General features: G+C 48.8%; 1 protein-coding gene across 3 annotated transcripts in view; it reads right to left on the reverse strand.

Annotated features, from left to right (window-relative positions):
- Nucleotides 1–13,344, reverse strand: part of DHRS7C (dehydrogenase/reductase 7C) — a 34,918-nt gene continuing 21,574 nt past the window's right edge. Inside the window, exons 2-8 of one of the 3 annotated variants that reach the window (XM_072112762.1) lie at nucleotides 10,157–10,208; nucleotides 7,690–7,852; nucleotides 7,170–7,282; nucleotides 6,887–7,097; nucleotides 1,616–1,708; nucleotides 1,388–1,543; nucleotides 1–1,316 (exon numbers count right to left, since the gene is read on the reverse strand). In XM_072112762.1, coding sequence (XP_071968863.1) covers nucleotides 1,108–1,316; nucleotides 1,388–1,543; nucleotides 1,616–1,708; nucleotides 6,887–7,097; nucleotides 7,170–7,282; nucleotides 7,690–7,843 — 936 coding nt within the window. In that variant the 5' untranslated portion in view covers nucleotides 7,844–7,852; nucleotides 10,157–10,208 and the 3' untranslated portion in view covers nucleotides 1–1,107. The remainder of the gene's footprint in view (nucleotides 1,317–1,387; nucleotides 1,544–1,615; nucleotides 1,709–6,886; nucleotides 7,098–7,169; nucleotides 7,283–7,689; nucleotides 7,853–10,156; nucleotides 10,209–13,344) is intronic. The other 2 variants (XM_072112763.1, XM_072112761.1) reach the window with 2 other exon arrangements.

The raw sequence follows: 13,344 nt of genomic DNA on the forward strand, positions 1-13,344 counted from the left end.
GAGGTTTGTCAATGTTTTATTTCTCTAAGGCGTCTGCTTATATTACAGCGAGTGATGTCATATATAATATCCAGCCCCATCCCCCGTGTAGCCGACCTCCCCCTCAGTCTGGAAAGGGAACCCCAAAATCAGCAGTGGCCCCACTTATCAGAGGGACTGGACGAGCCACATGTAGAAGCGGCTGCTTGTTCTGGGGTCCATTGTGGTGGGGGTCCCCCCATTTACACTTCTAGTCACATCCAGTATAATAAGCCCCGGACCCGATACACCCTGTCAGGTACCAGCAGGTGGCGCCGGCCACGTATGGGTCACACCAGTCACATTCTATTCATCCCCTTTATATCACCTCTGTACATTATACAGGCTCTAACATCCCATCATGCATCACTCTCATAGCCCACACGTCCCATATTTCAGCTCTTACTACCCCATTCTCATATAGGGGCAGGTAATGGGGAGACCCGCCCTCTACTGGGGCAGGTAGGGCAGGAAAGGAAGGGGGTGTACACAGCGGATTGAGGGAGGAGGGGCTTAGTCATTAAATTCCGAAAAGTTACTGTAACTTTTTTGGGCTTATTTTGCGACATTCCACATCACTCAATGTTTGCTTGGTGGGCGGGGAAAGTGGGCGTGGTTTTCTACGCCAAAAATTGTCCCAATCTCTCGCCAGTAGGGGGCGATGTAGGAAGGGGCGTCAACTCCAGAAGTGTAAGAAAATGCAGCAGGTTTCTAAATCTGGTGCAAACTATGTTCATTATAGTAACTCTGTGCTTTGCACCTACCCAGGAGCCTCCTATAGTGTCCCTCACTAGGAGCACAGAGCACAGCAGTGTGAGGTCTGGATGGTGGAAAGCTAGGAATCTGTTCACACCATAAGATCTGTTTTCTGATACAGATCACCAAATCCTGTGCCTGATGTGGCCTCTAGAGGGAGCTCACTGCATACAGGTTTATCATTGAAGTCAATGGAAGACCTGTATGCACCGACCTACAAAGGCCCCGCAGAGGGTTTGGAGCTTTGTATCAGAGATATTTTAGGATAATTCTGGAGCAGGGTAATAAATCGGAGGCTGCAGGGAGAGGGGAAGGGATTTTCTAGGATTTGGTTTATTTCTCCTCTTCTACAAAGTGTTTTTCCTTCACCCCGGTGGCCACCACAGCGAAGAAGAGCTCCGGGAGGAAGGTCCTGACGTAGAGCGCGGCCTTGGGGACGGGGTTGGCCATGAAGACCTCCTGTTTCCTGCGGCTGACGGTGCGCAGGACCTCGTCGGCCACCTCCACCGGGTGCACCCCGTAAGAGAGTTTCCTGAAAAAGACTGCGAGATGATACAATGTAACAATGTATCAGTCCAGGTAGTCACAGCCCCGCCCCCTCCCGCCCCCTTACATTTCCAGATGGAGGCTTCCCAGTTCCCGGGCTCGGGTTGGACGTGGTAGGACCGGATGAACGTAGGACTGACGGTGCTGACGAAGACATCGAACTCCTCCACCTCGGCCCGCAGGCAGTCGAAGAATCCCTGGATGGCGTGCTTGGAGGCCGCGTCTGCACACAACAGTCACAGCTGTCACACACACTCAGTAACCAGAGCCCCCCGCAGGTGATACGTGTACTCACAGGCCGCACGGAAGGGGACACCCAGCTTTCCCTGGATGTTGTTCACTAGAACGATCTGACCCGTCCTCCGAGAAATCATGTGAGGAAGAAGAGCTGCCGGGAAAGAGAGCGGATCACATTCATCACATAGCACAGCACATTAGTAAAAGCAGGACTGTGAAATAAGGATTTATATTCCAGGAGTTTACTGGGTGTGTGTCCTCACACTGCTGTGCTCTGTGCTCTCTGCAGCCAGTGTTATGTATTGTCCCTGGAGAGATGTGTAATCAGACCTCACACTGCTGTGCTCTGTGCTCTCTGCAGCCAGTGCTATGTATTGTCCCTGGAGAGATATGTAATCAGACCTCACACTGCTGTGCTCTGTGCTCTCTGCAGCCAGTGTTATGTACTGTCCCTGGAGAGATGTGTAATCAGACCTCACACTGCTGTGCTCTGTGCTCTCTGCAGCCAGTGTTATGTATTGTCCCTGGAGAGATGTGTAATCAGACCTCACACTGCTGTGCTCTGTGCTCTCTGCAGCCAGTGTTATGTATTGTCCCCGGAAAGATGTGTAATCAGACCTCACACTGCTGTGCTCTGTGCTCTCTGCAGCGAGTGTTATGTATTGTCCCTGTAGAGATGTGTGATCAGACCTCACACTGCTGTGCTCTGTGCTCTCTGCAGCCAGTGTTATGTACTGTCCCTGTAGAGATGTGTAATCAGACGTCACACTGCTGTGCTCTGTGCTCTCTGCAGCCAGTGTTTTGTATTGTCCCTGGAGAGATATGTAATCAGACCTCACACTGCTGTGCTCTGTGCTCTCTGTAGCCAGTGTTATGTACTGTCCCTGGAGAGATGTGTAATCAGACCTCACACTGCTGTGCTCTGTGCTCTCTGCAGCCAGTGTTATGTATTGTCCCTGGAGAGATGTGTAATCAGACCTCACACTGCTGTGCTCTGTGCTCTCTGCAGCCAGTGTTATGTATTGTCCCCGGAGAGATGTGTAATCAGACCTCACACTGCTGTGCTCTGTGCTCTCTGTAGCGAGTGTTATGTACTGTCCCTGTAGAGATGTGTGATCAGACCTCACACTGCTGTGCTCTGTGCTCTCTGCAGCCAGTGTTATGTACTGTCCCTGTAGAGATGTGTAATCAGACCTCACACTGCTGTGCTCTGTGCTCTCTGCAGCCAGTGTTTTGTATTGTCCCTGGAGAGATATGTAATCAGACCTCACACTGCTGTGCTCTGTGCTCTCTGTAGCCAGTGTTATGTACTGTCCCTGGAGAGATGTGTAATCAGACCTCACACTGCTGTGCTCTGTGCTCTCTGCAGCCAGTGTTATGTATTGTCCCTGGAGAGATGTGTAATCAGACCTCACACTGCTGTGCTCTGTGCTCTCTGCAGCCAGTGTTATGTATTGTCCCCGGAGAGATGTGTAATCAGACCTCACACTGCTGTGCTCTGTGCTCTCTGCAGCGAGTGTTATGTATTGTCCCTGGAGAGATGTGTAATCAGACCTCACACTGCTGTGCTCTGTGCTCTCTGCAGCCAGTGTTAGGTACTGTCCCTGGAGAGATGTGTAATCAGACCTCACACTGCTGTGCTCTGTGCTCTCTGCAGCCAGTGTTATGTATTGTCCCTGTAGAGATGTGTGATCAGACCTCACACTGCTGTGCTCTGTGCTCTCTGCAGCCAGTGTTATGTACTGTCCCTGTAGAGATGTGTAATCAGACCTCACACTGCTGTGCTCTGTGCTCTGTGCAGCCATTGTCATGTATTGTTCCTGGAGAGATGTGTAATCAGACCTCACACTGCTGTGCTCTGTGCTCTCTTTTGTGTATGTTGTTAGTAGCAGCAGGACTGTGAAATATGGATTTATATTCCAGGTTTGTAGCTTCTCCAAGTGCACCGGGATGTGTCCTCACACTGCTGTGCCATTAGCTCTCTGCATTGAGCCATTTAATCCATATGCTAATTAGGTCGGTCATGCACCTGGGTCGTGTCCTCAGCCCTCGGAGCACTACTATCCCTGACTGGACTACTACCCTCTCCATCTGACATCCAGGAGGCTACATTGGAAGAAGAACAGATTCAGTGAGGAATAGCAGAGCTCCGGGTGCTGAGGGCGCGGCTCAGGCGCACCAACTGCCTAATTAGCATATGGAAAAAACTGGGAATATCTCGGATAATACATAATGCACAAAAATAATAAAGCTCTGCTGCAAATCAGAGGGAATTTCTCTACAAAATGCTGCCACATATTTCCCAGTACTGACAATCTCCAGGGCCAACAAATATCCCAGTCTGCACAGAGCACAGCAGTGAGAGGACACACCCCCAGTGCACTTAAAGAAGCTACAATCCTGGAATATAAATCCATATTTCTCAGTCCTGCTGCTACTCCCATACACAAAGTTATGTTTACACATATTTCAAGGGACAATACATAAACACTGACTGCACACAGCACAGAACTGCACTAACACTGTCTGTAGAGAGCAAGGAGAACAGCAGTGTGAGGACAGCCAGAGTAGAAGCTACAATCTCTGGAAAACTTATCCATTCTTCACAGTCCTGCTGCTACTAACATATACATGGTCTGATTACACATCTCCCCAGAGACAATACATAACACTGGCTGCAGAGTGCACAGAGCACAGCAGTGTGAGGTCTGATTACACATCTCTCCAGGGACAATACATAACACTGGCTGCAGAGAGCACAGAGCACAGCAGTGTGAGGTCTGATTACACATCTCTCCAGGGACAATACATAACACTGGCTGCAGAGAGCACAGAGCACAGCAGTGTGAGGTCTGATTACACATCTCTCCAGGGACAATACATAACACTGGCTGCAGAGAGCACAGAGCACAGCAGTGTGAGGTCTGATTACACATCTCTCCAGGGACAATACATAACACTGGCTGCAGAGAGCACAGAGCACAGCAGTGTGAGGTCTGATTACACATCTCTCCAGGGACAATACATAACACTGGCTGCAGGGAGCACAGAGCACAGCAGTGTGAGCTCTGATTACACATCTCTCCAGGGACAATACATAACACTGGATGCAGAGAGCACAGAGCACAGCAGTGTGAGGTCTGATTACACATCTCTCCAGGGACAATACATAACACTGGCTGCAGAGAGCACAGAGCACAGCAGTGTGAGGTCTGATTACACATCTCTCCAGGGACAATACATAACACTGGCTGCAGAGAGCACAGAGCACAGCAGTGTGAGGTATGATTACACATCTCTCCAGGGACAATACATAACACTGGCTGCAGAGAGCACAGAGCACAGCATTGTGAGGTCTGATTACACATCTCTCCAGGGACAATACATAACACTGGCTGCAGAGAGCACAGAGCACAGCAGTGTGAGGTCTGATTACATATCACTCCAGGGACAGTACATAACACTGGCTGCAGAGAGCACAGAGCACAGCAGTGTGAGGTCTGATTACACATCTCTCCAGGGACAATACATAACACTGGCTGCAGAGAGCACAGAGCACAGCAGTGTGAGGTCTGATTACACATCTCTCTGGGGACAATACATAACACTGGCTGCAGAGAGCACAGAGCACAGCAGTGTGAGGTCTGATTACACATCTCTCCAGGGACATAACACTGGCTGCAGAGAGCACAGAGCACAGCAGTGTGAGGTCTGATTACACATCTCTCCAGGGACTATACATAACACTGGCTGCAGAGAGCACATAGGACAGCAGTGTGAGGTCTGATTACACATCTCTCCAGGGACAATACATAACACTGGCTGCAGAGAGCACAGAGCACAGCAGTGTGAGGTCTGATTACACATCTCTCCAGGGACTATACATAACACTGGCTGCAGAGAGCACAGAGCACAGCAGTGTGAGGTCTGATTACACATCTCTCTAGGGACAATACATAACACTGGCTGCAGAGAGCACAGAGCACAGCAGTGTGAGGTCTGATTACACATCTCTCCAGGGACAGTACATAACACTGGCTGCAGAGAGCACAGAGCACAGCAGTGTGAGGTCTGATTACACATCTCCCCAGGGACATAACACTGGCTGCAGAGAGCACAGAGCACAGCAGTGTGAGGTCTGATTACACATCTCTCCAGTAACAATACATAACACTGGCTGCAGAGAGCACAGAGCACAGCAGTGTGAGGTCTGATTACACATCTCTCCAGGGACAGTACATAACACTGGCTGCAGAGAGCACAGAGCCCAGCAGTGTGAGGTCTGATTACACATCTCTCCAGGGACAATACATAACACTGGCTGCAGGGAGCACAGAGCACAGCAGTGTGAGGTCTGATTACACATCTCTCCAGGGACAATACATAACACTGGCTGCAGAGAGCTCAGAGCACAGCAGTGTGAGGTCTGATTACACATCTCTCCAGGGACAATACATAACACTGGCTGCAGAGAGCACAGAGTACAGCAGTGTGAGGTATAATTACACATCTCTCCAGGGACAATACATAACACTGGCTGCAGAGAGCACAGAGCACAGCAGTGTGAGGTCTGATTACACATCTCTCCAGGGACAATACATAACACTGGCTGCAGAGAGCACAGAGCACAGCAGTTTGAGGTCTGATTACACATCTCTCCAGGGACAATACATAACACTGGCTGCAGAGAGGACAGAGCACAGCATTGTGAGGTCTGATTACACATCCCTCCAGGGACAGTACATAACACTGGCTGCAGAGAGCACAGAGCACAGCAGTGTGGGGTCTGATTAGACATCTCTCCAGGGACAATACATAACACTGGCTGCAGAGAGCACAGAGCACAGCAGTGTGAGGTCTGATTACACATCTCTCCAGGGACTATACATAACACTGGCTGCAGAGAGCACAGAGCACAGCAGTGTGAGGTATCACACATCTCTCTAGGGACAGTACATAACACTGGCTGCAGAGAGCACAGGGCACAGCAGTGTGAGGTCTGATTACACATCTCTCCAGAGACATAACACTGGCTGCAGAGAGCACAGAGCACAGCAGTGTGAGGTCTGATTACACATCTCTCCAGGGACAATACATAGCACTGGCTGCAGAGAGCACAGAGCACAGCAGTGTGAGGTCTGATTACACATCTCTCCAGGGACAATACATAACACTGGCTGCAGAGAGCACAGAGCACAGCAGTGTGAGGTCTGATTACACATCTCTCCAGGGACAATACATAGCACTGGCTGCAGAGAGCACAGAGCACAGCAGTGTGAGGTCTGATTACACATCTCTCCAGGGACAATACCTAGCACAATAAACATACTTTTGATTAAGGTGATGGGGCCGAAATAATTGGCGTCCATGATCTTCTTGTCGAGCTCCAGGGTGACGCTGTGCGCGGGGCCCTTGGTCTTCATGCTGGCGTTATTGATCAGGACGTCGACGCAGCCGTAACAATCCTGGATCTCTTTGCCCACGGCCTCAATGTTGCTGACGTCGCTGATGTCCAGGAGCACCAGCTTCGGGGTGAAGGTCTGGGGTAGAGATAATCGGGGTCAGGGTGTATTCTGTGGCCTCCCTATGACCTGTGACCCGGCAGCACCTACCACACTGGGGTCGGCCACGCTGATCAGGGCGTCATGGAGCGCTTCCAGTTTCTCCCATGTTTTTCCGCATAGGACCAAACGCGCTCCGGCAGAGTGGAAAACCCGGGAACATTCTGCAACAAAAAGGGTTTTTAGAATTGTTTTGAGCTCCTACCGACCTCCCAATCATGACTGTATATTATGGGAACAAGGCCCCCCACACCAGGGTACAACCCCCCCACACCAGGGTATAAGACCCCCCACACCAGGGTACAACACCCCCACACCAGGGTACAAGGCCCCCCCACACCAGGGTACAAGGCCCCCCCACACCAGGGTACAACGCCCCCCCACACCAGGGTACAACGCCCCCCACACCAGGGTACAACGCCCCCCCACACCAGGGTACAACGCCCCCCACACCAGGGTACAACGCCCCCCACACCATGGTACAACGCCCCCCCACACCAGGGTACAACGCCCCCCACACCAGGGTACATCGCTCCCCCCCTTCCCCACACCAGGTCAGAGACCCTCTCACCTTTCCCCAGCCCGGACACGGCGTCTGTAATCACCACTACTTTATTTTTGACGGCAGATCGGGACATGAGGCGCACGACCTCCCGGTAGATGTAGATGACGCCGCTTATCCCCAGGACGAGCAGCGGGAGGATCATAAACGTGAGGAGGCCCATGGCTCGTACCTGCAGACAGGTGAAAGGAAAAGATCACACAGAGTCGTCACTACGGGGCTTTTTGGTCCTTTTTGGTTTGCTTTTTTTTCGACTAGGCGGAGGCGAAAGTGTTTTTGATTGATTTTTATAACTGTAAATAATGTCGAAAATATATACAGCGTACCGCCATGTAGTATAAAATGCATACAGCGTGGCGCCATGTAGTATAAAATGCATACAGCGTACTGTCATGTAGTATATAATGCATACAGTGTGCCGCCATGTAGTATATAATGCATACATTGTACCGCCATGTAGTATAAAATGCATACAGCGTATCGCCATGTAGTATATAATGCATACAGCGTACCGCCATGTAGTATAAAATGCATACAGCGTATCGCCATGTAGTATAAGATGCGTACAGCATAACACCATGTAGTATAAAATGCATACAGCGTGCCGCCATGTAGTATAAAATGCATACAGCATAACACCATGTAGTATAAAATGCATACAGCATAACACCATGTAGTATAAAATACATACAGCGTGCCGCCATGTAGTATAAAATGCATACAGCATAACAGCATACAGCATAACACCATGTAGTATAAAATACATACAGCGTAACACCATGTAGTATAAAATGCATACAGCGTGCCGCCATGTAGTATAAAATGCATACAGCATAACACCATGTAGTATAAAATGCATACAGCGTGCTGCCATGTAGTATAAAATGCATACAGCGTAACACCATGTAGTATATAATGCATACAGCATATCGCCATGTAGTATAAGATGCGTACAGCATATCGCCATGTAGTATAAAATGCATACAGCGTGCCGCCATGTAGTATATAATGCATACAGCATATCGCCATGTAGTATAAGATGCGTACAGCATATCGCCATGTAGTATAAAATGCATACAGCGTGCTGCCATGTAGTATAAAATGCATACCGCGTCCCCTATACAGTCGTCTGAATGTAGCCTTACACTGTATACTACCAGGGCCGGCGCTAAAGGGCTGCAAACTGGGCATTTGCTCAGGGCCCCCTGTCCTGTCCAGGGCCCCTCCTGATATACTGTACTGAATGTGACTGTTCATAAAAGTTTTATTTTGGGGCCCCACTTTTAGTTTTGCCCAGAGCCCCACTTTGTCTAAAACGGTCCCTGTATACTACATCATACCCACAAGGGCAAGAGGGACACAAAATGTCGGCAATCCCCCCTAAGCCACACCCCTAATCACGCCCCAAACTTTTAACATAATATCATAATAATAATATTAAAACAATTCATGCCCAGCCCGGGATCTGAACCCAGAAGCTCCACAATCCCCCTGCCATAGACACAGCCTCTCTCCACTAGGCTCTGGGCTTTGTGGTTGTCTATGGGGGGATTACACTGTGACACAGGCTCCAGGCACTGGTGTATACAGATACATCTTCTCACAGATTATCATTGTCATTATTCAGACAACTCTTATTATTATTATTATTATTATTATTATTGACAGAGCGATCCCATGACAGACCCCACTGCCTGTATATTGGGTGATATTGGGGTCTATTAATCACATATTGGGATTATCACCACAAAATATAGGAGCTGCACTGACACAATGTGCCCCGAGGAGCGGTGTGATACTATCTGTGCACTATATGGCGGTGGTAATGACAATGGGTGTAATACTATCTGTGCACTATATGGCGGTGGTAATGACAATGGGTGTGATACTATCTGTGCACTATATGGCGGTGGTAATGACAATGGGTGTAATACTATCTGTGCACTATATGGCGGTGGTAATGACAATGGGTGTGATACTATCTGTGCACTATATGGCGGTGGTAATGACAATGGGTGTGATACTATCTGTGCACTATATGGCGGTGGTAATGACAATGGGTGTGATACTATCTGTGCACTATATGGCGGTGGTAATGACAATGGGTGTGATACTATCTGTGCACTATATGGCGGTGGTAATGACAATGGGTGTAATACTATGTGTGCACTATATGGCGGTGGTAATGACAATGGGTGTAATACTATCAGTGCACTATATGGCGGTGGTAATGACAATGGGTGTAATACTATGTGTGCACTATATGGCGGTGGTAATGAGGTAGTATCACCTATACTATCACTATAAGGGTCTATATACTGAATAGCAGACATACGTGAGCCCGGGAGTATTTGGAGGTTCAGCAGATCCCCCCTTCCCCCCCCCCCCCGGTGATCATGTGATCCTTAGCCCCGATCATTATATTACAGGACACATATAATATACAGCGTATAATAAGATCCTATATGTTACTTACGGTATACGGGCTCCGGTGCTGCACTAGAGATCACTCAGTCCTTGAGCGACCACTGGGGGGATATAAATAGGAGTCAGCTGTGCAGAAGTTGGAGGAGATAATTTAAGCCCCTGGGTATAATCCTGAGAGGGGGCAGCGGCATCGAGTTTCACAGGACCTTGTGCAGGGCCTGGGCCTCAGTGTGCAGCCCCCGGCCTCAGGTACCCACTAACCCACCCATCATGGAGTATACATCCCCCCATATATTCACGACAGATCCCCCCCCCATATCTTCAGGGTAAAGTCTCTCACCAGGAGCTGCACTGCTCAGCCGTATCTGCCTGGTGTGGGATTTACTTTATACATGTAGGGGGCAAATATCTTTACAACGTGCACCCCCCAGGTGACTTAGTCCAGGTGAACAAGCCTCATCCACACCCGACAGGGCCAGCGGGGAAGAGCAAGAAGAGGGGGAAGCCACGATATAGATGAGGGATCCCCCTACGGTGCTCCCCGTGTGTGTGTGATAACGGATCCCTGGGCAGATGGTGAAGGGGAGGCCCACGATGTTAGCGGCAGCAGCCAGACTAGACAATGTCACACTGGATAATGGGAATCCAAAAATAATTCACTCTCTTTAATGGCAAACAGTTCAACAAAGCGACAGATTGTAAACTACCGTATATACCCGAGTATAACGCGACCCGAGTATAAGCCAAGTCCCCTAATTTTACCACAAATGGTAAAAACTGGGAAAACTTGGTATTGGTAAATGCATTGGTCACAGCCTCTCCTAGTATTGTAATCCCCAGCAGCCCCCCCTAGTAATGAAATGTCCTGCAGAAACCCACCCAAATAAAAAATAATGCCCAATGTAGCCCCTCAAACAATGAAATGCCCCGCAGCCACCTATTAACAAAATGTCCTGCAGTCCTCCAAATAATGTAATGCTCTGCAGCCCCCCCTGATGAATTGTCCTGCAGCACAGCGGTTCATGAAGAAATCAGCTTACACACTTCTGATGCTCCCTGCGGTTCCTCTCGCTTCTTCTATTCCCTCATCGCAGAGCGGGCAGAGATACGTCCATGTGCTCTGCCCCCCAGCTATAACTAGGAGGAGTCGTCGCTGATGACATCATAGTGTGCACAGACGGGCAGAGCGCATGGATGCAGCTCTGCTACAAGGGAAGAGAAGAGGAGCATCGGCGAGTGGAGAAAGGTGAGTATGTAAGTTTATTCTTTTATACACTCATGTATAACACGAGATGGGTTTTTCAGCACATTTTTTGTGCTGAAAAACTTGGCTTATACACGAGTACCGTATTTTTTGAACTATAAGGTGCACCGGATTATAAGGCGCACCATCAATAAGTGCCTGCTAAAACGTCTAGGTTCATATATAAGGCGCACCGGAGTATAAGATGAATGACCAGCAGGTGGCAGACCTGTGCACAGCTCGAGGCAGCTGTTGTCTGTAAGTAAGGTTCATATATAAGGCGCACCATTGATTTCTGAGAGAATCAAAGGATTTTTAGTGCGTCTTATAGTCCGAAAAATATGGTATATACTGTATCCTTCCTGCAGGCACACACAGGGTGGGGGATTGGTTGGCTTTGGGTATGAATCCATTGTAGAGGAATTTAGGAGAACTTCAGCCCTGATCCAATAGTCAGATGGCTGACAGGAGGAGCCAGGTTGACTCTGCTGCCTGGGCAGAAAACTGTGTGCATCTCTATGGAGCAAACTCAAGGGTGAGCCTGACCCACAGCCTTAGACAAAGCCTAGAGTTATTATCAAAATTACATTTATCTCTGATTTTCGATGCAAATGACAGTCAGTATAATAAAAGTCATCACCCATAAGAGTGTAAATATCATTGAACAAACCTCCCAATGATAACAGGATATTCTACAAAAATTAAAAAAAAAAAAACCTTGGATGCACAGTTATTATTCTGCAGAGCTTTCAAAGCATTTTATAGGTTGTTAAGAACTGAAAATGGTCATTTGTTGAATTTGGAGCATTAGGAGGACACATTCACCGAAATCAAAAGCTTTTTCACTCCAAAAGGTCCTAACAGGCCACGGTACACGTAACACAGGACCTTCTGTGATATCTGCTGGAATTTCTTTGCATGGTGTCCGAATCGCCTCTCAGAGCTGCTGTTTTGATGTGAACTAACCCCGCCCCTAACTGGATCACCACGCCCCCTTTAACCCAATATAATCGGGTGAAGAGTGGAGTGGTGTGGGGTGACTGACTTGCCTGCGGCTCCATATTATATATTTTATAGGGAGCCATTCAGGAGCCAGAAGAGCCGGCTCTTCTTAGTGAGCTGAGCCTAATAAGCCGGATCACTAAGAGCTGGAATTGGCATCACTAATGTAAAATGTGTAACTCCTTGTGGCAGGCAGGGTGTGATGTGGATGTAGACACTCAGTTTGGGCAGGAGATGGCAGCAGAGTATCATTGTTGGATATGTACAGTATAAGGCTGGATTCACACTGACGTATACCCGGGCCACGTGAGCCACGATGGAGAAGAAGGAGGAGTGACCCCTCCCCTCTCCATAGCAATGCAAAACGTAAGGTCCGTAACATGGGGAAAGATAGGACCGTATCGCTCCGTGCGCCCACTGACAATCTATGGGGGATGTATGTACGGCCACAAGCTTGCAGACTTACATACGTCCTCCTACGGTCTGCCGCGATTCTAGAAGATCTTGCGCCGGATTTGCTAAATGTGTCGCTTCCTCCATCAGGTCCGCCGGAGTTCACCATCTTCCTCTCGGTGTAATTAAGTATTTGTGGGGTACACCTGGCTGTTTAAGGAAGGTACCCCTAGACTGGGGGCTGGCGTTATTAGATGCAAAGGGGTAAACGTTTGGTTACTATTGCACTTTAATAGGGTTGGTGATCTGTGCCTTTAAGATGTGTTCTCACTCCTCCCCTGTTACCTCGTGACGTCCTCCCCTCCTACAGGAGCTGAGGGTATATATATGACTGATCACTCAAGGATAACTCCCTCTTTGAGGCGACACTCAAGCTGTCCCTCCCTCCCTATGTTATTAAGATGTTGTGTGATTTTGTAATGTTTTAGCTTTGTATTTATTTTATAGTTAATTTCAAGTCACAGCAGGAGGAATGGTGGGAGATTTGAGATGGTGGTCGCTCGGTTGGCCGACTTGGCAGCTTCAGCTTCCAGAACTCC

The sequence above is a fragment of the Engystomops pustulosus genome, chromosome 6 (assembly GCF_040894005.1).
Source record: "Engystomops pustulosus chromosome 6, aEngPut4.maternal, whole genome shotgun sequence".
Taxonomy (NCBI): domain Eukaryota; kingdom Metazoa; phylum Chordata; class Amphibia; order Anura; family Leptodactylidae; genus Engystomops; species Engystomops pustulosus.